Raw genomic sequence first — 25,547 nt, 5'->3', positions numbered from 1 at the left:
AATATATTGGCTAAAATGGAATTGAAACTAAAAGAGCTGATACAGTTTTTGTTCTGTAGTTCAGTACAATGGAATGCTTTTTTTTAAATTTTTTTTTTTTATATATATATCTTTATTGATTTCAGAGAGAGGGCAGCAGAGGGAGAGAGAGATAGAAACACCAGTGATGAGAGAGTCATTGGGGATCGAGCCCGCAACCCAGGCATGTGCCCTGTCCAGGAATCAAACCTCTATCTCCTGGATCCTAGGCTGATGCTCAACCGCTGAGCCACGCCCGGCCGGGCTGGAATGCTTTTAAAAAAAAGTGAATTAAAATTTTCCTAGGATGCAGCTAAAATATATCTGTCAGCATTTTAGCTCACATTGGAATTCAAATATGATAGGAGTAGCTTAACAGAAAGGAAACAAACCGATGAGACAAAACATTTGTAGCATTTGTTGTTAGCTTTTTAAAAATATTGGTACAAGGTTTTGGTCATTTTGAATATTTGTTTTTGAATTTGTATTTTTCTTTTGCTTTATTTCAAGCAGACTCTCACCCCCTCCCCCACCAAATCTAGATCCATCCTGTATAAGCAAGAAACAACTATATGCAACAAAAGAACAGGGAATTTGTCTGGGTTATAAAATCAAGCATTGTATACACACACACTGTAGTTGTTTGGTTTTTTGTTTGTTTTGCTAATGAAAATCATCACGTTAAACACAAAATACTCTTTCAAAAAGGAGAGAGAAAAAATTGAACAAGTGAAAAAAAATTAAGGAAAAGAGATTAATAAACAAGCCCCTTTCCTCACAAAAGGACCCCTCCTGTCCCTTGGCTCACAGTCAGCTGGCCAGCCTCTCTTCCCTGTGGGTTCAGGGAACACAAGCCACCCGAGGAGGGCCCAACCTGGGATTCCCAAGGCAGGTGTGGAGGAGCCAAGACTCGCCTCCTACCTCACCTGCTCTCCTGCCTCAGTTAAAAATAAGAGGAGGGTGGGGGCAGAGGAGCGACCCAGTGACTCAGTTCTCTAAGAAGAGCGTGTCCTTTCAATGTGGGCTCTTATCAACCAGACCCATAACTGCTTGGCTGTGATATCTGGCAGGATTTTCAGCTTCTAAAGACAACACTTGGTATCCAGAGGAGCCAGACGCAGGAGGAAGAGCGAGCCAGGGAAGAGCTAGGAGAGCTGAGAACTTGTCCCTGTCTGCAGCGCCGGAGACACGTAAGTTCGCCCCTAGACTTGGTCTTCCATGCCCATGTTCCCTAACACCGACAGCGACCACACGTGCTAAATGCACACCCCGCACTGGAAGCGCAGGCTTGGCACCGGCCCGCAGGGTGCCAGCCGGGAGGCTAGTGCGTGGCCTGGCTCCCAGCAGCTCAGCTTCTCTGTTCGGGACCCAGGCCTCTGTGAGGGGACCAACGTACACTCTCCTTGTCACTAGGATGAGCTGCTCCTCTGGCACCCACCCAAAGCAACACAGAAGGAAAGAGAAAAGAATCCAACAAGTGAAAAAAATTAAGGAAAAGAGAGGGAGGAGGGGGAATGCATCCTACCTCAAATGCAAAGAGGAGCTAAGCCTTTCCTGGGACTGATGGAGTAAACCCCGTCCGCTTGCAGAGGCGCCTGGTGGAGTCTCTTTCCCCTCCATCCCCCTGTCCTTCCTCAGACTGTCCCTGCACCATCGCTACCACCACCACCTCACCTCCAGGCATAGGAGAAACTGAGAGAAAAGGTGGTTCTTAATTTTCAGACAATTTAAATCCTAAAAAATTGACTGAGATTATTTTTGTATTAACAATAGTTAATATTCCAAAGACAGTACAAAGCTGTGTTAGAATAATTCGTTCTCATGCTCACTGATCAAGTGTTAAAAATGACTAAAAGACCTAATAGTGTTTGTTTGTCATGCATTGTTTGTAGCATGTGGCCCATGCAAGAACTGTATCAGAATACCCTGTCATCTTTGCTGAGAAGTCAGGGCTTGGGGTCGTTTTCACCTTCACTTCATATGGCTGACTTTCCTCAAGAGTAAACTTTGGAAACCATTTAACTACATGCAAAAGAACTATTTCATTTTACTTGCTTATTTGAACTTAACAGATTTTTGGATTGAGTATTTCAGTTTTCTTCCATTTTAAAAAATTGTTTGTTAATTCATCTATTCCTACCCAAAATTTTAAATATTCAGTCCAAGAAATAAACCCTGCAGTTCCTCCTGTTTATACCCACCATGATGAAAACTGTAAAGTAGGGCCTCGCCCAGCTGTGGGCCCCGGGTGGATCTGGGTACACCCTAAAACACCCTGGCTCCAGCCTCTCTTCCCTGTCAGCTTAAAAATGGGAACTCATTTTCTTTGGTTCCAGTTAAATGAATTCCTGCACAAATAACTTTATCCGGGTCCTGTAAAGATTTGTCCTATTGTGTTTTGAGAGGGGGCTTCATTCTTTATCTCTTCTCCCTTTCAAAGTCTCCCCTCCTCCAACTGCTCCTGCTCCCACCATTCACTAAACCTGTCCTCATCAAGGCCGCAGGTCACATTTATTTCCCTTTCTCTGAGAGGCCTTCCCTGACCACCCCTTATATAAATCCAGCCCCACGTTCCCTGTCCCAGTTCCTCCTTATTTTCTCCTGAGCACTTTCCATCATCTAATATACACCTGCGTGTTGCTCATTAGCTTTCTGTGTTGTCTGTCTCCTCCTGCTAGAGCAGAGCTCCACGAGGCAGCAATTGGTATCCATTTTGGTCACCAATTGATACCAAGCACTTAGAACAGTGCCCAGCACATAGTAGGCACTCAGAAAATACACGCAGTCAATGAGAAACCAAATCATTCTGGATGTGAGATATGGTCTGTGGTCAGTCCTTGCCTCCAGCATGTGCCTTTCTGCCTCTGCTTCCCTCCAATATGTTGCTGTTCCCAAGGCTCCATCGTCAGTGTTTGTTTTTTTTCATTCTACTCCTTTCATGCATCACTTGGAGGGAGTTGTTTTAGGGTTTATCTCTGGACCAATACGATAGTGTACATAAGGAATCTGCACCAGGCCTTGACACACTAGGCTAAATACTTATCTTTTAGAAACATACCAAATGTAGGACACTGATATTTGAGCTCCAGGAGCACAAAGCTGATACGTAAATGTAAATGACGCCTGTAACCATTAGATAGGACTTCGGGGTCTTGTATTCTACTGAGTTGTTTCTCTGGGTTACAGCTCACCATGGCCTCTGAATACACCATGATGGACCCCATTTGTCTGGTGGAAAACCAGAAAAATCAGCTGACAGTAAATCTAACAGCACTGGAGATTCTCGACAACATCTCGCAGCCTGTGGTGGTGGTGGCCATCGCAGGACTGTATCGGACAGGAAAGTCCTACCTGATGAACCGCCTGGCAGGACAGAACCATGGTGAGTGTTATTCTGGGTCAGGGGCCATTTGCTTAAAAAGAGTGATAATACAGGCTGATCACACCTCTTTCAGGGTCACCTTAAGGAAGAGCCTAACTCCTCCCAGGGAAGAAAACTTTTAATTCTCGTTGCCAAATTTATAACTTCAACCTCATCTGTCTGCAAACTCTCACTCTTTTGTCCAGTAATAAGGGGTCCCCCAACCCCGTCAAAGATCCACCCCATTAGTCATCTACTGGGGAGCTCAGCTCCAGAAATTATTCCCTTCCTTTCTCCTACATCACTTCTGTTCTAAACTATGGAGTAATTTCATAGCATACAAATATTGTTCAATATTTGCTGTTTTTTAAAAGGATAGGAAGTAGAACAAGCAACAGTATATTCTGTATATCCCATATTTCAATGGGGCTACCATCCAATTGTTTGCTTCATTTCAGAGCCAAACTTTAATGAATTATATCTCTTTCTCTTTCCTGCGCTCTCTCTCACTCTTTTGTGTTTTTAATATGTGAACTATAACAAATATTGAAAAGTACATATACATATGTATACAATAATATTAATAAATATAAAGTGATTGTCTATATAATCACTGCCAAGATAAAAAAAAACACACAACATCGCTAACACCCAGAAGCCCAAATCACTCCCTCTCACAACACTAGAGCTCACCAATGTTTTGATTTTCATGGTGCATTCTTTCACTCTTCCGTACTAAAAATGGTTATATTTTTCTATCACGTTACTTTCTTGTTTCTTATTGACTTTTAGGACAACCTGACTATATCCTGTTAGGCATTTCTGTCTATGAAGACAGCATACCATTTTTTTCTGATGTCTTCCTCTATGGCTCAGCAACTCAGCACCATTAGGGGATTCAACCCCTGACCACTGAACTCCAAGGATCCCTTGGAATATCTCTCATGTTCCCTCTCTCTCCCTCTCTCTTTCCTCTCTCTCTTCCTTTCCTCCCTTTCCTCTTCTCTTCTTTTTTCTTTCCAATATCCCATTGGCTTCTAACAAAACATTTTGTCTTTGTATTTCTTTTAGAGGAATTCTTGACCACCAATCAGAGGAGGACACTTTTCCTTGCGTCACCTGAATTAATTAATAGGCTGTTTTTTGAGGGATTAAATGTTTGAGAGCTCTAAGAGAGAGATATCAGTCAAGGAGTTTCAACAATGTCTTTTCAATTCTACTTAAGATAACTTCAGGTAATAACAAGGCGATTTCCCATAGCTGAGGAAGTCTCTATACTAAAACACATGTCAAAACCCCAAAGTTGTGGTTTTACCACCCCACTCGTATCACAGAAAAGACATAAAGAAATTTGCACCCAGTCAAGTTCCATGAGCATAACCAGGTTACTGCTCTCTCTCTTTATTGAGGATTTGCTTTATGTGTTTTTTACGTCTCAAAGCTGAGAGCAAGGACCTTTAATTACACCCTACCTTTTCTCCCTGGGGTAATGGGAACTTCAGATTACTCTGTATTAATCAGAAAGCAACCAAACACTATAGTGTGTAGAAGAATGCAGACATCTCAGGCTTTATGTGCTCTCTGTGGAAAACACAGAGAAATTGAATGGTGTGAGCTATGCTGAATCAACCTCCCATAGGTATTTTATCATGTTCATTTCTATGCTTTATTGAAGGAAGCTTTGGCATATGGCAGGCGGTCAAAATCCTGGACTGTGGAATAAGAGATATCATCAGTGGGTTTCTGAGCATATCCTTCACACCCTCACCCACTGTATGTTTAATTTCAGCCTTTGGAAAGAGCATCTGGAATATCTCACAGGTTCTTTCCGTTTTCCTTCCATTTTATCCCCACTTGAGGCAGTGAGCAAAGAACCCATCATTTGTTAGAATAGAAAATAATTGAGGAAACTACAGGGAGGAAACGAATCCAAAGAAAGCTAAGGTAACGTCCAGGTCCTGGCAGGACACAGGTGACCCACTCAGGGGTCCTGAAGAGCAGCTAGTGAGGGCCTGTTCACAAGGCCGTAAGCACAGCACAAGGGGCCGGTGTGGGAGGAGGGTGCATCCAGAGTGGCAAAAGCAATGGCCAGGTAGACGCTACGATTACTGTCGCCGGAGGAGGCAAGGAAAAGTGGATAACAGATTGTGGCCAACACCAGAGAGACGGCATGAAGCTAAATGAAAGGGCTGTGACCCAAGGGAGAGGAACAGAGGCACTGGGACACCATGGCTCGCTCGGGAGAAAATGAGGGGACCACAAGCCTAAACTCTGGTCTCCTGCTGGTGCCTCCTCGTGATGGAATTCTACCAGAACCTGAAGGATAAGGGAGCTCTTCGGTGTCAGAAAAGAACATAAAGGTCAAGCCCCGGCCAGGTGGCTCACCTGGTTGGAACATCATCCCACTCACCAAAAGGTCGCAGGTTCAGTTCCCGGTGAGGGCACGTACCTAGGCTGCAGGTTCAGTCCCAGGTTGGGGCGCATACAAGTGGCCGCAAATCGATGTTTCTCTCTCACGTCAATGTCTTCTCTCTCTATTTCTCTCCCTCTCCCTCTCTCTCAAATCAATAAACATGTCCTCTTCAGGTGAGGATTAAAATATATATATACATCTATACACATCCATACACATATGTATACACACACATATATATAAAAAGGTTAATAGAATTTATGTTAATTCCGTAATGTGGCATAGCTTGAACTATTGATAGAGTGAGATGAATAGAGGAAACGAAGTGTTTTTGGAGAAAGTCCTTAATGCGTATAAAAGTTGGATTGACTGTCCTTGCTGAAATGAAAGCAACCTTCCTCCCAGCCAGGCACTCACATTCTGAACAGTTTAACCAGTGCAACCCATGGGCAGCCTGGACTCTCTGCTGTTGCTGTATAGCACTTTCTTCTCATCCTTTGCAGGTTTCCCCCTGGGCTCCACAGTGAGGCCTGAAACCAAGGGCATCTGGATGTGGTGTGTGCCTCACCCCTCCAAGCCGAACCACACTCTGGTCCTTCTGGACACCGAGGGCCTGGGCGATGTGGGAAAGGTAAGGCAGAGAATATTCTTTGTTCTTGAAACTCCACTTACATTTTCATTTGCCACCTCAGTTTAACTTTTACGACATATTTCTCTAAACTACAAATTCAGTTGTGAATTTTGAGGCTAACTTCTGTTTCACTGAACTTACTTTCTTGGTAAACTCAATACTTTGACTAGGAATAGATGTTTTTATTTTTATACTGAGGCAAAAGTTACAAGTTAAATACTTACAGGGATGCTGCATTCAGGGCTTTGTGTTAAGTACTACAGATAGGGCAGTGAATGAAGAAAAGACCCAGAGCCTAGTTGAGGAGCTAAGTAATATGCAGTGTTATCAGGATAGGGTACAATGGATACAAAAATTGAGACTCTAACCCAGTTGTTCCTGGAGGAAACTATAACCCATGGGAGCTTCTAGTTAAGTTGTGTGAGATTAAAGAGGTTGGAAGTAGGATCCATGAGAATGGGTTACAGTAAAATAATCTTTTTAAATTATCTCTAGAAAAGCCTCAGTTACACCAGGAATATTCATTATTTGAAGATGAACTTTGTACTAACATCTATAAAAACATGAGTTAGACCCTCCAAAATCACTATTGTGGGATAATATAAGTATTTTGTACTTGTACTGTTACTTACAATTCAATCTTTTCTCCTTATATATATTAGTGTGACTCTAAGTTAAAAGTAGCACCAGTGCATCTTTTACTGCAAAAAGGGGTGGTGGTGCATGAATTTAGAAAATCTGAATTTAAAAAGTACTCAACAGTCAGCTCAATGTAAACCCAAGATGATCTACTGATGTCTAATTGATTGTCATTTGCATAAACCTTCTTTTTCTCTAATCACATTTGTCAAGGAAACAGGATATATCAAATTGAACTGTTAGAAGCACAACTATTTGCTGCCTTTACACTCTAGTGTATCTCAGCAGTATCCATTACAAAGCCACTCCTGACTTGCCCTGAATCTTGTTTTCAGCATCATCATCTAGTCTTGCCAACCACACAGATAACCACCACTTCAATGAAATAAAATAATCTTGTAATATCTTTATATGGCCACATTTTCTAACAATTCTAATTGGCTTCTGTTGGTCCTTCCACCTACATGGTCTCTCTCTCTCCACAATTCCATTGCCTTTCAGTTCTTTAAAAACCCAGCTATTTTCAACCTAATGGGATTGTATCTCAATCAGACATAATCGCTTCTTGCCCTGAAAACAAAGAGTAGTCTTTCTGGATTTTGCATTCCCCCTTTGTCTTTTATTAACACTTTATTAAATTATTGGGGTGACAATGGTTATTATGAACATGTAGGTTTCAGGTGTGGGTTTCTATGTTACAAGAACTGTATATTGTTCTGTATGCCCATCACCCAAAGTCATATCTTCTCCCGTCACCCCTCTTTGTCTTTTATGTTATAACATTGGGTGTCACTCTTGGCAGAGTTTATCACCTTGGATGCATTTACATGTTACCATGTATATCTGCCCCTCTAGCAAGTCATCTCCGGAGGTCAGGAATTGCCCTATGAAACTTTACATGCACAAAAGAAAATGCAATATCTGGCAATTTTTAGATGCACAATGAGAAGTTGGTCGATTTAATTGAACAGCATGTGTGTAAGCCTGTGATTGAGAAGAATTTGCAAAGAAATCATTGCCCAATTATTATAACATACTTCTATGTTCTAGGCACTGTGTTAAACATTGACACACATTCACAGTGTTGGTCACTTTTGTTGCTAGCTAAAGAAACTCAGGCCATGAGGGAGGTCAATATGCAAAATGAGTTTTCAATTTAGCTTCACAGTTCATGTGTTGACTCTACTATTCAGTTATAGTAGAGGTGACATAGTGCATAAACAACGAAATGAGTGAATGAAGAGTAGACACTCACCTCACCACCTCCTGCCTCCAGAGGCTCCAATGCACTTCTGGCCACACAGGCCTCCTCTTGCGCTCTCAAGTTAATGGTGGGCAGTGGCTGCTGAGTGGGATGCAGATAACTGCTGCCCACACCTGGAAAGCCTCCCGGCCTCCCCCTTTCAGGCTGGTGGTCAGTGCTTGCCAGGTGTGTCCCTAGTGCTGTCCAATTGCTGGCAGATCAACAGGCCCAGGAGGGGACAGGGAGTGTCAGCAACAAGTACATTCAGCAGACCAAGCCCCTCACCTTGCAGCGCACCATCAACCTGGACCATCTTACCAATTACACCTTTGGTACAAAAGGTATAATGTCCTCTATGAGGACAGCTCTGTTGCAGCCAGATTCCAACCCATGAGGGAGGAATTTGATAAAATTGGATGAGAAAGGGCTGTAGAAGGGGCTCTGATTGTACATGAGCAATGGCTACCCCATGCGTTACTGTTCTAACTTGGAACAACTTTCTTAAAAATACCTGGTGGCGAACTTAACCCAGGAGAAGATGAAAATGAAAGACTAAAACACTTAATGACAGAGATACAGGGTCATCAGGATGGAGGCCTGCAAGACTGGGTCATTGATAACTGTGTTGGTAACTGTTGAAGACCAAATTTTGAGCGTCCTGAGTATCCATATATTCCTGCACATATTACCAAACCTAAGGAACATAAGAAGTTGTTTTTGGTTAAATTCAAGAGAAAGCCTTGTTTGTAGTCCCTAAAAATTACAAGGTGGTAGCTGCACCATCATTTGAATTGTTTAACAATGCACCAGGATATGGACCCATTATTTCTAGTTTTCCTCAGCTTTTGAGCAAGTTCAATTTTATATGCAACTGAATTCCCACACAGTGGAGAAGGAAATGCTCTACACAGTGTAGAATAAACATGGTAGAAGAGGGTTGGGTTTTTTGTTTTTGTTTTTATTTTGTCTCTTTCCCAACCCCTAAGTTGCCACCTGCTTTCTATTACTAAATAGTAAAGCTAATATGAAGAACTAGATAGTAGTGTAAACAAATATGATAATGTTTAATTTGCTTTTGTTTCTACTCATAGGTTCTTGTACAACATTAAAGAAAACAGACTTCCTTCTATTTGTATTATTTTTAAATTTTACATTAAACTTGTGAAATTTTTACAGGGAAGGATTATTCCCCACCCCACCCCCAGGTAAATGTTAAGAGACGGTGCCAGGTTTAGGTCTGTCGAGTTTATGGGACCCTTGCTCTGGTACCATCCTTGGGGGTGCACTCTGAGACCATGTGTGTTATAGATCTTTGTGATGAGGTTCTTCTATTACTTTAGGGAAATAAATTTGCTTGAACGAGTCCAAGGTGCAACTCCTATACCAAATTTTACACTCTGATGATTTGTATCACAGCAGAACTCTCAGTATATTACTGACTGGTACATTTTATACTAATATAGCCAGGTCTTAGTTCATAACCAACAGACCTTAAACATATGGAAAATCAGTAAAGTGGATTAGGGCAGAGAAAGTTATGGAAAATGGTATAAAAAGAGACGGATCTAGCGCTCATTTAGAATTTTTTTCTTCACATAATGGGTGTATTAATTATTTGTGCTGTTGTGAAATTATGTCTTAGTTATTCTTAAGACTATGGTAAAATGGTGATCTGTGAAGGAAGTTTTTAAAAGTGGGTGTGTTAGGTTTTGAACTCTTGGGTTGCAAAGTTGGTTTTTTCAATTAACATGAAGTTATATCCACAGAGATGAAAATTTGATTTTAGCAAGTGACGCAAAGCTTTTTCAAAAATAAGTTTGAAGAATCTGAAATCTAAGGACAAGATAAGGGATAGATTTTGTCAGCCTAATAGAAAAATAGCAAATTTTTTAAAACTTTAAAAAATAGTGCTAAATTATTATCAAATTTGGAGGAATAAAAAAGAATCTTAGGGCAAAGGTGTGTGCTGGCTGTGTCATTGCTTTAATGGACAAAATATACTGTGTATGCATTATTACAAACTTGTTGACTGTAGGCTCATTTTAAAGGACATCTTGTAAAACACAGCTACTTAAAGAAAATACATTGGTATAGCTAAGTTTTTTATATAGATAAATAGAAATGAACTTTTGATTAGTGCTTACATCTATATAGGACTGATCCCAGGGCTATTCCCCGAGTATTGGGGATCTGAAAGGTATCATGTATATTTCCCTATTTAGACTTGAGAAGATCAGATCAAGAGTACCTGAACAACTGTATTAATAAACATTCAAGTTGAGTTAAGGTCCTGCCAAACCTTCACATGACTAGGTATCAAGTAGTGACTGTAACCATATCCATGCTCACGTAGGTGATCACCAGTCTCTAGGATCAACTATGACCAGAGATTTCCTTTGAAAAAGCCACTAGTTCTGTGGATAGATTTCTTCCCTCAAGGGCTAACAGTCCTGCCTCTCTGAATTTCATTAGCATATTTCTAAGTCATGATAGTTTTACAGGTAAGCTCACTGATTAGCTCAGTCCTAAAGCATTGAGGGAGGCGGAGATGGAGACAGTGCTGATCTAGCCCACCTTCCATGATTGCTTCTGGCATCCAAGTGAAAAGCTACACTGACCACGCTTCAAACATGTTAGCTCTTGCCATTTGGGGTGGGTGGAAAGAGGCGAACATTTTCTTGGTGTGATTTATAAAGTGCTGTCAATAAAGGAGTGCTTGAGTTGACGAGTGATTTGATTTAAGGTCACTGACATCCTGCATAACTTAAGCTTTGACCTATAAATTATTTCTTGATCACTACTTCCCAGTATAATCAGTACTCAAGTCAGTCATCCATATTCTGGGGCCTACGTGAGAAAAATCTTTGATTTAAACTGGCCGGGTTACTAACCTCGGAACGTAAGAGATACTGTTTTTAATGTAAAATTCATAACACACACCCCCCCCCCAACTTTTGTAACTATTTCTGAACTGGTCAGTTATAGTTTTATCTCAAAACTCTTGTTTTGTTTTATTAAAGGGAACAGTAGGCCCAGGGAAATTCAAATCTGATTTATTCCTACAGCAGTAGAAGAGAGTACAAGGGCTCTCCTTAACACTAAGGTCTTCTGATAAATAAGTTTTTATCACACTTCTTCAAGAACTAAGTCTTCAAGTGTGCTTTCCAGTTCTCTGCATACTAAATACTGAATAGTTTTTAAAGGAGCTCTTAACTGACATTTTTCTGTCTTCTGTGTTCCAGGTTTGCTTATATATGAGAGTGCGCTTTTGCATTGTATAACAGCAATATTTGCCATGTTATTTTCTCAGAGTAATCCAAGTAGTACATATTCTATATAAAACTACTAAATGACACTGGGAAATATTCAGTAGGTTGAGGAAAAAAGAATAAGAGGTTTTACTCAAATGTTTTAATCATATTTAGTATTGACATCCCTTTGAAGAAAAGTGAAATTTGTTTTTTCCTAAGTGATGAAGACTTGCGGTTTTTTGAAAAAGTAGATAATACTTAAAATGGCATTATGATCATTTTGTACCTAAACTTGTACTTTTTAAAAAAAATATATCTTTATTGATTTCAGAGAGAGGAAGAGAGAGAGATAGGAACATCAATGATGAGAGAGTCATTGATTGGCTGCAGCCCGCAACCCGGGCATGTGCCCTGACCAGGAATCGAACCCCAGTCGCCTGGATCCTAGGCCGATGCTCAACCGCTGAGCCACGCCCGGCTGGGCTAAACTTGTACTTTTAACAGCAGATCTGGATTGTTATCCTTGTCTTACCTTGTAACTAGCATTGTGTGGTTCAGTTATTACTTTGGATATTTAAGGGTTCCATTAAGTTAGCATTTTATGTGACTAAAACAATCAAATTGCCAGCCTCTCTTTTTTCCTTCAATGCTTAATTAAAAGTGAAAGGTAGAAGCCCTCCAGAGTCAGCAGGCCCGCAAGCGGTCAGTTTAAAATTCCCCTTTTTAAATGATGAGACTCTTCTGCTCTCAGGTTTTTAATGAATTTATTTTTTAAGTACCTGCTCAGTCACTCTAGGTGAAATGCCTGGAGTAGCTTCCCTAGTTCCTAGTGTTTGGGACATTTTGTGCCCATTACTAAGACTGTTTCACAGAGTGTGCAATCTGTACATCGCACGGCCAGAGAAGCTTAGTGGTTTCTGACTGTAGCACAGGTCAGCTTCTGTAGTATAAGATTTCATTTCCCATAATTGTTCCACTTGTTTTGTATCACTTATTAAACGGACTCACTTCAGGTTGTTGTTGCTGTTGTTGTTTATGTGATGAGAAACATAATACTGTATTTTGACTTGAGCCATGAAACACATTTTAATATTAGCTCTTAGTATATTTATCAAACAAAAAACCCAAATAAAAACAGACTAAAACCCAGGTAAGTCTAGATTAAATTAATTTAGGTATAATTTGTATTTTAGTGATGGATTGTATTGTAAAATGAGAGATTAATTGGGAAAATGTATCTGTTGAGGGAAAGATCAGTGCATTTTTAAAAAATATATCTTTATTGATTTCAGAGAGAGGAAAGGAGAGGGATAGAGAGAGATGGAAACCTCAATGATGAAAGTCATTGATCGAGCCCGCAACCCGGGCTTGTGCCCTGACCGGAATCGAACCCCGATCGCCTGGACCCTAGGTCGATGCTCAACTGCTGAGCCACGCCCGGCCGGGCGATCAGTGCATTTTTAAACGGAAACTTTTGGTTACTGTGTTCACATCTTAGAGTACAGGCATCATTTACAGCTTGGCTTTGAGACTTTTTCTCATATTAAGTTTACAGTAAATGTATAAAAAAACTTTCACGTTTTCATTAGACTTTTATATTTTTAAAGTAAAACTTTGATTTAGATGGTACTGTTTTTTAATTTTATTTTATTGTCATTCCAATTCAAAAAAATTTTAAATTTATCTTTATTGTTGGGAGTATTACAGATGTCCCCGCTTTATCCCCACTGACCTCCCCCCAGGCCTTCACACCACCGCCTGTGTCCGTGGGTTGTGCCTATATGCATGCACGTCCCTTGGTTAATCTCTCCCCACCCACCGCCTACCCCTGCCTGAGCGCCCTGCCGCGATTCCCTTTCCAGGGCGACCCTCAGAATGACCCGTGGATCTTTGCCCTGGCCGTGCTCCTGAGCAGCATGTTTGTCTATAACAGCATGAGCACCATCGACCACCAGGCCCTGGAGCAGCTGCAGTATCCTTCCAGGACCCCAGCCACCGTGTGTCGTGGGATCTCTGGGAATGTAACCGAGAGTTTTTGTTGTTGTTGTTGTTCCCTCGTGTCAATAATCGTGGTTGAGAAGAAAGGGCCACAGGGTGAAGGGAGTGTCCATGAAACTTGTTTCCGGGTGAGAACTGGAAGTTTGGTGTGGAGCACTTCTCATTCCTTAGCTAAGGTCCCAGCTACGTGACTGAACTCACAGAGCTCATCAGGACAAAATCCTCCCCCAGCTCTGGTGACATAGAGGACTCGGCCGAGTTTTTAAGTTTCTTTCCAGACTTTGTTTGGGCTGTACGTGATTTCACACTGGAGCTGGAGTTAGACGGACGCCCCATCTCTGAAGATGAGTACCTGGAGAATGCCTTGAAGCTGATTCCAGGTATAAGAGGACAGCCTGGGTGGTAAGAGGTTCAGTAAAAGCTGGGATTAACTGAGCCCTGTCTCTCAGCACTTAAGGTCAATCTTTATGTTTTATCTCATTGAGGCCCATACTAATGGTGATATGTGTATGACAGGTGGGTATAGTTTCAGTTATTATTATTACTGAAAAAACTCCGGTGACCAGAATTTAAGCTGGCTGACAAAGTGTAAACCAGTATCAAACAAAATGATTTTAGAAAAATTGACATTATGAAAAAACAATTAGAGGACTATAACCAGTGCTAAAATTCCCTTAGGCTGAAATATTTGTGTTAGTTATTAAGGTCAGAGCTCATCTATTTCTATTTAGAGAAAAATGCCCATTAGTATGGAAGATGGTAAATATATCAAATGACTTTATTTTTGAAATATATTTTATGTAGTCTATTTTAATAGCCTTCATAGTTACATTCTTCATATAAAGGATATTTATACACTAAATGTTTCCCCTCCAAATCATTGACATATCCTTCCAATAAGAAGGCCAAATCCTTTATTATCTGTTTTTCATAACATCACTCTCTTCATTCTGTAGCCTCATACAATATTTTGCCCTGTTGATATAATAAATTCATTTCAGAGAGTACATTTAGCAGAGAGAATAATAGGTGGTACCTAGAAGCAAGTTTATTTTTGCTTATTTAATCATTTACTTATTCACACAAGAATCATTTATTGAACAGCTGATATATGCCCAGAATCCCTCTGTGCAACGTTGTCACATTCAATATAATCTGATATACAGAACAGGTGAGGTCTCCAAGTAGCATTAGGTTAGCCTTACTTTTTGATGGTGTCTGCTAAAAAATCTCTGAACATATTTATATTGTGTGTACTTTTCTAACTCTGATTTTTAGTTTTTCTTTATTGTTCTGAGTATTGTCTGTTCTTCACATAAAACTTTTCCCAGAAGTATCATAAATATCCTTATTTCTACCAGGAAAAAATTCACTCTTACTTTAGAGCCCACATTTCGTTTCTCACATGAGGACTGTAATATCAAAAGTATTTCTGACAATTTGGGAGATTAATCTATCATTCAGAAATAGCTAATAGTCAAGCCACTGGACACTGTGGAAGAACTAAGGAAAACAAACAGTTTCTTCCCTTGGGACAGATGCCCCTCCTCCTTTTCCAGAAGTACTTCCTTTACTCCTGACTCTGGAAAAAAGGATAAATAAATGAAATGTCTGCACTTTGGGTAGATGAGCATTAGGTTGATTTGCATGATTAAATAAAAGGAGATTTACAAGCACCAGATATAAAATGATGCAAAGACCCCTGGAAATGAAAGTCTTCGACCTCCGTGCCTCCTCGCCAATCCCTGCTCTTTTTCTTTTTCATAGGCGAGGATCCCCAAATCCAGAAATCCAACATGCCTAGAGAGTGTATCAGGAAGTTCTTTCCCAGGTGGAAGTGCTTCGTCTTTGACCAGCCTACGACTGACAAAAAATTATTACACCATATGGAGGAGGTGTCAGATAACCAACTAGAATGGAATTTCCAGGAGCAATCCAAAAACTTCTGTCAATATATCTTTACACATGCAAAACCCAAGACCATAAGAGATGAAATCATTGTCACTGGAAATGGTGAGTCTTCTCTGTCACAGCATGTTTCTCCGCAGTTCAAGGTGTGTGATTGCACGCTGGGTTTGTTGGTAATTTTGTTTCCTCCTCTGCATGGTGTAGAAAAAGCAGAGGCTCATGCCACACAGGGACATGCATGTTTTTCCATTGACGTTTCCCTATATGAAGGATTATTGAAGCTTATTGTACCTAATGAAACTAATACACTAATGACATAAGCACAAGCTGCTGTTAAGGGTAGGAATGAGATGAGTGTCTTGGTGAGGACACACATATTTTGTAAATTTACTCCAGTTAAAATATACATATAAATAGCAGAACATGAGCCTCTGAAAGTTCACTGGAAGTTTGAGAAGCAAATTTAACTATAGCCTTATATACAGGGCAAGATTCACGGATATACCAACTAGGAGGACACCCAGTGCCCTGTGCTGAGACGGGCCCATGCTTGGTTTAATGTTTGTGTCACTGCCCTGAAATTCTTGATGATTTTTTTAAAAGGGCCCAGCATTCATTTTGAAATAGTGTCCGCAAATTATCAACTTTACTTACCTATAAAAGAAATTCATTTTAAAATTTCAATGGGAAAATTATTCTAGGAAATTCTAGATTGTGTTGGTTGAGATTATTATTTTAATATTATAGTGTGATGAATTCATAAATAAAAAATGAGGGCAAGGAGGAACACAGGGGGGAAGTAAACAGAAACCCTCAGTTCAATAAAATTGTCGTGATTTTTAGATTGCTGATCTATAAAGCTTGTAAAACAATGAGTGAGAAATTCCTGTTAATTTCCTAAATATCATGTGTCATTCAGGGCTGGGCACGCTGGCAAAGGCCTATGTGGATGCCATCAACAGTGGAGGAGTGCCTTGTTTGGAGAACGCGGTGACAGCTCTGGCCCAGCTTGAGAACTCGGCGGCCGTGCAGAAGGCAGCCGAGCACTACAGCCAGCAGATGGACCGGCTAGTGGAGTTCCCCACAGACACGCTCCAGGAGCTGCTGGACCTGCACGCAGCCTGTGAGAAGGAGGCCATTGCAATCTTCATGGAGAAGTCCTTCAGGGATGAAAACCAGGTGTTCCAGAAGAAGCTTATGGTAAGATATCTTAACATACATCCCTCCTCAAAACTGTCCTAAAATGGTGCCTAAATTCCCTTTTTGTGACCACAGACTTCCTGTGTTTCTCATTGTAGAATGAGCCCCAGTTCTTTTGAGTGACAGGGCCTTATAGGTTAATCTCTATGCTTTTTCTAACAGATTAGATTTTTTTATGTATTATTGCAAAACAAAAGATCATGTGATTAGCAGCTTACAACACACACACTCCTTAGCTCACAGTTCTTCAGGTCAGATTCTAGAGCAAGATATGTGTGCCCTGCTCAGTGTCCCACAAGCTGAAAACAAGGTTCAAATGAGCTTACATTATCAAGTGGAGGTTCTGGGGCACTCCCCTCCATCTTCAAGCCAGCAATGGTGCTTCATATCCTTATATTGTTTCTAACCTCTCTGATTACCTTCTCTCCCGCAAAATGGAGAAAACTGCTTTTAAAGGGCTCATGTAGTTAAAGTCAAGCTGAGCTGTATAATCTAATCTAATCTAATCTAATCTAATCTAATCTAATCTAATCTCAAGATTAATATTCATCATACCCACAGGCCCAAGGAACTATGTAGAGAGTGGATACCAAGGGAGAGAACACTTAACAGACATGATAATTCTACTTACATCATAAATCACCATCCCTGAAAGTTTGTCTTTGAGTCTGGTTTTGACTGTCTTATGGGTTATAAAAATCTCTCAGTTCATATAGAAGAAAACCAGCTTCATTAAAATGTGGAAGTACAGCAAGTGCATTTTATTTGCATATTTTTACACTACCAAACCCTCATTGAAAAAAATTTGTGACTGGTTTAAAACTCTGTTCACAGACCACTTAACTCATTAATGGGCAATTGATGTGCTATGTACCTATTTTTATCTATTGCAACCCAAGTTTGCAGAGGAAAGTCATATTGAACTTTCCATTGCTCATTGTCAATCAATCCTACTACTGATAAAGGAATCATGCATAATACTGGATTGCATATTTGAAAATTTCTAGAGTAAATCTTACAACGTCTCATCAAAAGAAAAATAAATGTTTGTTACTATGTAAGATGAGGGCAGTTAACTAGACTTATTGTGGTGATCATTTCACAATGTATACAAATATTGATTCATTAAGTTGTACACCTGAAACTATTATAATGTTATAAGTTAATTATTTATCAATCTGGGGGGAAAGGCACTGTGGAGTTCATGTCTACCAACCTCATCATTTCACATGTGTTGAGCCTGAGCCAGAGCAAATAAGGGGTTTTCCACATGATGCCTAGTCATTCCAATTTCCAGGCCACCCTGATGCCATCACACTGCTTCTTTTATTTTTAATATTTTTCATTTACAATTGACATACAATATTATATTAGTCTCAGGCATACAACATAGCAATTAGATGTTTATATAATTTCCAGAGTGATCACCCCAAGAAGTCTAGTACCCATCTAACACCAGACAAAGTTATTACAGTATTATTGGCTATATTCCCTATGCTGTACTTTATATCCCCGTGACTGTTTAAATAACTGGTAATTTGTACTTCTTAATCCCTTCCCCTGTTTCACCCATCCCCCCAAACTGCCTCCCATCTGGAAAACATCAATTTGTTCTCTATTAAGTTTGTTTCCATTTTGTCTTTATGTTTGTTTTTTAGATCCACACACATAAGTGAAATCATATGGTATGTGTCTTTTTCTCTGACTTATTTCATTTAGTGTAATACCCTCTCAGTCCATCCATGTTGTCACAAAGGCACGATTTCATTCTTTTATATGGCCAAGTAATATTCCATTGTATATATGTACCACTTCTTTATCCAATTGACTACTGATAGACACAAGTTGCTTTCATATCTAGGCTACTGTAAATAATGCTGCAATAACATAGGGGTACATATATCTTTTCAAATTAGTGTTCTGAAATCATTCAAATAAATACCCAGCAGTTGAATTGCTGGGTCATACAGTAGTTTTACATTCAATTTTTTGAGGAGTCTCCTTACTATTTTCCATGGTGGCTGCCCCTGCACCCTAGCCCTGACACTAGTGAATTAAGTTCCCCCCTATATATCCCTGGAGCCCTGCAAGGTTGCAAGGTAAGAGTAAGTGAGTTTGTGAGCAAGTGAGTCCTTACCCAGGCCCCTCAAGGGGAATGCCTGGGACTCCAGAGGCCCTCCTCATTCATTCACAATCCCTCCAGGTTTTCACAGCCATGTGTTGTGAGAACTCCTCTTCTAGGCACTGGTTCCTTGGAGTGGGAAGCCAAGTGTGGGCTGGGACCCATCATTCAACAGAGGGGAGCTCAGCAGCTGAGATATTCCTCTGATTCTTAACTGCCACATCATAAATATGGGCCTGCCTGTTCCACATCTCTGTCCCTCCTACCAGTCTCATTGTGGCTTCTTCTTTATATCTTTAGTTATAGATTCCTGTTCAGCTAGTCTACAGATTGTCCTTAATGATGGTGGTTCTATAATTTAGTTGTAAATTTAATGTGGTCCTGGGAGGAGACAAGCACTGCATTTACCTACTGTGCCATCAAGTCAGACTGCTTCTTCCTAGAAGATCACATTGGACTTTCCCTTCTAACAGTCTCTTTCCTTTGGGTTTCTCCACATTTCCCTGACAGGAAACCATAGAGATGAAGAAGGGACATTTCTTGCTGCAGAATGAAGAGGCATCTGGCAAATATTGCCAGGCTCAGCTTAAGCAGCTGTCAGAGCCCTTGATGGAAAGTATTTCAGGAGGAACTTTCTCTGTGCCTGGTGGATACAATCTCTACTTAGAAGCAATGGACAAGCTTGAAGAATCTTATACCCTGGTGCCCAAGAAAGGAGTTAAGGTGAGATATAAAAAGAGGGTGGAAGGACAATAGGTTATCATCAGGGAGTCTTAGTTGTTTCTTTTCAAAATCTAAGACCACACCGCACCATTTGTGGAGAGAAAGCAGAGCATGATGAGCTTTACATTTTTAGCTTTTATATCCACAGTTAGATACTTTTAAATGAACCAGAATGATTTCTTCCCAAATATAGGATTTATTATCAGAAATCTAGATGAAATAGAACATTTGTTTTATTTAAGAAAGAGTGTGGATAGTTTGTGCTAAGTATAAGAGATATATAATTAAAGAAAGAACATTCTCAAAAATCTATGATCTTACTGATAAAGGACATGTAAATAGTCAATTGGATATGATGGGATATGCTTATAATCATACAATGGTAGTGATGACGATGATGATGGTGATGGCTAACATACTGAGCACTCACTTTCTATTACAGGTATCACCTTAGGTGATGTGTTTGGATTATCAATTTAATTCTTAGAATAATGTGAATTTAGGTGCTACTGTCATCCCCATTATACAGAAATGTGATGCACTGAGAAGCTAATAATTGCCTAAGAACACACAGCGAGCAAGTGGTAGAGCTGGTGGGGCAGCTCTGTACCTGGCAGCGATTCGGATCTCAGAAGGAAGTTCAGCAAAGCTTCCTGGAAGGGGAGATAGGAGCGACAAGTTGAGGAATCAGTCTATGCTACATGAGTAAAGAAAGGGTAGATGAGCACCCAGGCAGAAGGAAAAGAATGGGAAGGTATTGCAAACAAGGGATGAGTGTAGAACTGCACAGAAACCTGGTTGTCTGTGCCCTGGGTGTGCGGGGGCTGGAATCATTCAGACAGGAAGCTGGAGAGCTAAGAAAAAGGCTGCCAAAGAGGGTTTTATTCTAACTAAAAAGGTTGGATTTTTTTTTAAATGGCATCTGTATGTGTTTTTTATTTACAGAGGTGGGGGGTTGCCTCCTGCACATGCCCTACTGGGCATCTATCCCACACCCTTTCCATGTGAGCTGATGCTCTAACCAACTGAGCCACATGGGCCAGGGCTGGATTTTTTTATTGTGACCATGGAAGGAAGGGAACCGCTGTGGGATCCTAAGAACGATGAAGAATTTGCAGGGTCAAATTTGTAGTTTTATTGACAAGAGTCTTAGCTCCTTTTTTTTTTTTTTCCCAGGCAAATGAGGTTCTCCAAGGCTTCCTGCAGTCACAAGCAGCAACAAAGGACTCCATCCTGCAGGCAGACACAGCCCTCACGGCCACAGAGAGGGCCCTGGCAGGTACAGCGGGGCTCTGATCACACAGGGGAGGGGGATCCCGCAGCGCCCGCAGCAGGTGAGAGCGAGGCCCTCCTGAAACCAGGCGCCTCCTGGCCTTCTGTCCAGCACCTCGACTACACTGGAAATCACGGGGCAGTTCTGGCAGCTTACTCAGCCAGTTCCCGCCCTTCCATCACATTCTGAGACACAGGCTCCGCCTTACCATTTTACAGTCCTTTCAGTCTCTGAGCCCAGTGGGGTACAGCTGAGCATAACTGACTTTCCTTCCCCTGTCACCCTTGGGGAACAGCTGAGCGTGCCAAGAACTGGGAAGCTGAGAAGGAGCTGGAGCTGCTAAGACAGAAACAGAAGGAAGAGCAGGAAAAATCGGAGGCTCAAGAGAAAAGCTTCCAGGAAAACTTAGTGCAACTGAAGGAGAAGATTAAGAGAGAAAGCGAAAACCGATTGAGAGAGCAGGAAAGAATGCTGGAGCACAAGCAGAAGGTAAGTCAGAAGTTCCCATTATGTGTTACACGTGTGTGGTCATCCTACTTCAGTGGAACTGAGAAATAATTAGAGTTAAACCTCCAACCTTCCCAAAGAGCATTGTGGGGACTGGAACACATTCCTGGCATAGTTGTCAGGCCTGACACATCCCCACCTCCCCACCCCCGAAGTGAGATGCTACCGAGAGGCCTTAGAAATTTATAAACCACGGATACTCCCACTATGAGGTCCAAATATTTGAAAATTTTGGACAAAGGCTTCAAAGAGCATTTAAGTGAGTAGAGAAATAGAACTGAGCTGCTGCAGTCAAAGTACAAAGTGCTGCTAATTGGGATTTTCAAAGGAACTCTCTCCTTTTTTTACAGATCCAAGAAGAACTACTTATTGAGGGATTTGAAAAGGAATCGGAGAAGATGAGGAAAGAGATAAATCAACTAAAAGAAGAGATTGAAGAAACTGAAAACATTTGGCCTTCAATATTTATAGAGCTCTTTTATATGGCAGCTGGTGTATTACTAGAGAACTCCCTGGCCCAATGAAGAAAATGAGTAGATTTTATTTTTTAGACAGGCTGAGAATATTTGGTAAATATATTATAAAATGTTCCTTACAGTATAATAGCATAACACTGTGGCTCATTTTATAAGTATGTGTGCCATAGTAGTTTCAGCCAATAAAAGTTTAAAAATAAAGAGTGATTACCAAAGGATATCAGGGCCTGATATACCAAAAAAAAAAGTTTAATGTTGATGAAATTAATTGCTTTTAAGAAATGAAAAATAAGTTAGAAGATAATTTAGTCATAGTAAAGGTTTAAGTAAAGCAAAAAGACAAATGGTAAGACGAAGAAAACACTGGCAATCTGTATTATAGCCACGGAGATTGTTTCTTCAGTGATAATGATCCTTAGGAATCCAGGAGCAAAGAACAACAACCACATTTTTTAAATGGACAAAAGTATAACATTTAACTTTAATGATTATAAAAGACATGCAAAGTAAAGCTAGGAGGTACCTGTGTCACCTGTCAGATGGTCCAGAAAGGACAGTTTTGATGGGACAGTAGGTTGGCAAGGGTTTCAGGAAACTGGCAGTCTCTGGCCCTTGCTAGTGAGAATGCAATTTGGCGCAAATACACATCAAAATTTTGAATGCAACTGCTATTGATTCAGCAAGTCCACATTCAGGAACTAACCTTAAGATTTATTTACCCCAGTTGAAAATGACGTAGTAGTAGTACATTTGTGGCAGGATGGCTATCACTCCAAAAGACTGAAAAGAGCTTTAAGTCTTGAGACATGCTTACAAAGGAGGAATACCCAAAAGTCACTAAAATGAAAGGGAGGCTCTGTATGTACTAACGTGAAGAAACTTACAGATTTATCATAAGTGAAAAAAAGATGCAGGATGTGCGTATGGTGGTACCACCAAATTTAGCAAATAATGACTACGTGCATTTATAATCATCTATCTGGAAAAATATAAAGCAAAACAGTATCCATGGACACAACAGGAATGAACGTGCATAGCTGACGTAAGATATGAAAGGATAACTAGTCTTACATAACATATTTTTCTGTATCTTTTATAAATTATTACTTATTTAAACCTAAATAAGTACAATTACAAAATTGAAACTAAAATAAAAATACATGGAAAGACAAAGTTCTCATGACAAAATCAGTCTTTAACACTACTAGAAAGACCATAAGTCAGCTCAACAGAATGAGTCTACTTTTTACAGCAGGAAACAGAAATTACAAACTGTGCATCTTAATTTTGTTGTCGTTTGGGCCTCTCAATAAGGTCTTTAAATTTCTCCCTAATTTCTGTCCAGATATAAAATTTACTGGGATGTCAACTGGAATGGTCTCCAAATTCCTGCCCCACATCTATAAAGGTGATGAATTAGAAGGAAAAATTGTTCAGGATCAGCTCAACATTTTAAGAATTCTTTTCAGCAGTGTAGGGCTTAAGACTGTTGAGGTTGGAATGAACTGCTTGTATCTCCACACGCTGTACGTATTCTCTTGACTCTGGATGTTTGCACATGTGAAAAGCAGCTTAGTATAAAAATATCCCACATCTGAAATTCAGAGTCTGTCTGGATAACATTTGAAGTCACTAAGCACATATACACACATCAATTTTTAATCTACTAATACTAACATGCAAATTAATTTGATCTGTGACTATCTTCTAGAATAACACAAATATTCTAGAGACTGCAACTCCAAGTACACTGGAAAGAGAGGAAATACAACTTCATCATACTCAGCATTTCAAAAAGTCCCTGGAAAAATTTTCAAATAGCCTCACATGAAAATAAAAGGCACAAAAACTGCACAGAATTTCATTGTACTAAACAGGGAGGAGCTGTTTTCTTAGCATCTAGTCTATTCTTGGGAAACTAAGAGCTTGTTTCCACTTGCATTTTCAAAGGACGTGTGTTCAATACAAATACTTTCAAGTTGTCATTAATCGACACAAGAAATTCCTCACTTGTGAGAAAAGGAAGAGCCAGAGAATTTTAATTTATAAAAGCCCTGGTCAGACTGCCAGAGGCAGTGAGGATAAATGGGGAGACATGCAGCAGCAGCATTTCAGCCCACTTTGCAAACACAGAGCCATGGATGAACCTAATTTCACCTTCCTCTTAACACACTGACTCATCATTTCAGGAAACCTCAAATCAATCACCAGGGCCTTACGGCCCAATGAACTGCTATTAACAAACCATGAGCCCTGCCCAATGTGCATCAGTTGGTTGGGCGTCAACTCCTGCAGTGCAAGGTTGGGGGTCAACTCCAGGTCCGGACATATTCCTGGATTTTGGGCTCAATCCCCCAGTATGACACGGCTGGCATGGCTCAGTGGTTGAACATCAACTTATGATCCAGATCAAGGTTCGATTCCCGGTCAGGGCACATGCCCAGGTTGCGGGCTGCATCCCCAGTTGGGGGCGTGTAGAAGGCAGCCGATCAATGGCTCTCTCATCATTGATGTTTCTATATCTCTCTCTCTCCCTCTCCCTTCATCTCTCTGAAATCAATAAAGATATATATATCCCCCTTGGTGTGGGGCATGCAGGAAGCAGCCGATCGTTGTTTTACTCTCACACCAATGTTTCATTCTCTCTCTCCCTCTCCCTTCCTCTCTCTCCAAAAATCGATTTAAAAAACAAACAAAAATTAAAAGCATTAAATATCTTTAAACTGTATTTACTAGTGTGTAAAATGCAAATAATAATAATAGCTATATTATATGCATGTGCTGAAGAATAAATTGAATTTAGTTAATAACACCTATAAAAAACTTAGAACCACAGCAGAGCTTATATTTAGTAGGTGTTTGGTGATTGTGACACCAGGGACCCAACACATGTGGGGTTTGGACCCACACACTGCACAGCAGAAGATAGTGGTAAACCACTGCTATGTTTTCCTGTTCTTTTTTTCCCCCTCTCTCTACTTTCATTTTAATGAACTGAATAAAATGAAATTGAATGATTTTATGCAAGTAACCACACATCAGAACAAGACATGCTGATAGCAATCAGTGACTAGAATGCAAAAGTAGGAAATAAAGCAGAATCAAATATTGGGAGTGGGGGTCAGAAATGAAGCAGAAAAACAGCTCATGAAGTTCTGTGAGAAAAACAACTTGTCCAGCACAAACATGTGCTTCAACACAATCAAACAGACGACTGTCTATATGGACATCAGCAGATGGCCAATATAGAAACCAAGTAGACTACGCAACTGGAAGGAGGAGATGGAGAAGCTGTAGTCTCTCTTCCAGGTAATTTTTAAAGGCGATATATAGTGAGGCATTATGTCTGTTACTAACTCTCAAATAGTTCAGACAGAGAGAGAAAGTAATGTGAAAAAATAACATTAAGGGAATTGGGGTAAATTTCCTTTTCTATTTTTGGCCAAGTTTGTGAGGAATGGGTATTAATTTGTCTTTAAATGTTTGGTAGAAATCACCAGTAAAGCCATTTGGGCCTAAGCTTTTCTTGATGGTAGTTTTCAATCTCTTTACTTGTTATAAGTCTATTCAGATGAGCTATTTCTTCTTGAGACAGTTTCAGTAGTTTGTATCTTTCTAGGAATTTGTCCATTTTTTTAATCTAATTCATTTGTATACAGGTTTTTTATTTGTTTGTTTGTTTTTAATATATCTTTATTGATTTCAGAGAGAGGAAGGGAGAGGGAGAGAGAGAGACAGAAACATCAATGATGAGAGAGTCACTGATCGACTGCAGCCCGAAACC

The 25,547-nt window shown here is 40.3% G+C and overlaps 1 protein-coding gene, 1 long non-coding RNA gene and 1 pseudogene across 4 annotated transcripts in view; 2 read left to right on the top strand and 1 right to left on the bottom strand.

The window, feature by feature from the left end:
• Positions 1–1,174: 1,174 nt before the first annotated feature.
• Positions 1,175–22,407, top strand: LOC107535765 (guanylate-binding protein 7-like). The gene is made up of 11 exons (XM_016211336.2): positions 1,175–1,208; positions 3,205–3,400; positions 6,296–6,423; positions 13,419–13,528; positions 13,738–13,934; positions 15,322–15,567; positions 16,382–16,662; positions 19,295–19,507; positions 20,684–20,786; positions 21,076–21,269; positions 21,638–22,407. The coding sequence occupies exons 2-11, from the start codon at positions 3,211–3,213 to the stop codon at positions 21,809–21,811; spliced, it is 1,836 nt and encodes a 611-aa protein (XP_016066822.2). The 5' UTR covers positions 1,175–1,208; positions 3,205–3,210; the 3' UTR covers positions 21,812–22,407.
• On the top strand, positions 7,998–9,261 carry LOC107535771 (cleavage and polyadenylation specificity factor subunit 5 pseudogene; annotated as a pseudogene).
• Positions 14,176–25,547, bottom strand: part of LOC107535766 (uncharacterized) — a 28,669-nt gene continuing 17,297 nt past the window's right edge. For all 3 annotated transcript variants that reach the window (XR_001603062.2, XR_001603063.2, XR_001603064.2), the window contains one exon: positions 14,176–15,417. This is a non-coding gene — a long non-coding RNA (uncharacterized LOC107535766). The remainder of the gene's footprint in view (positions 15,418–25,547) is intronic.

The sequence above is a fragment of the Miniopterus natalensis genome, chromosome 9 (genome assembly GCF_054644295.1).
Source record: "Miniopterus natalensis isolate mMinNat1 chromosome 9, mMinNat1.hap1, whole genome shotgun sequence".
Lineage (NCBI taxonomy): Eukaryota > Metazoa > Chordata > Mammalia > Chiroptera > Miniopteridae > Miniopterus > Miniopterus natalensis.
Note: the sequence above shows the minus strand (reverse complement) of the source record. Positions and strands in the feature narration are given on the sequence as shown.

Excerpts from the sequence above, each read along its gene's own strand:
- LOC107535765 (XM_016211336.2), top strand. The coding sequence starts at position 3,211 with ATGGCCTCTGAATACACCATGATGGACCCCATTTGTCTGGTGGAAAAC. Across the intron at positions 16,663-19,294 it reads TGTTCCAGAAGAAGCTTATG|GAAACCATAGAGATGAAGAA; the intron begins GTAAGATATCTT and ends TTTCCCTGACAG. Across the intron at positions 20,787-21,075 it reads CACAGAGAGGGCCCTGGCAG|CTGAGCGTGCCAAGAACTGG; the intron begins GTACAGCGGGGC and ends CTTGGGGAACAG.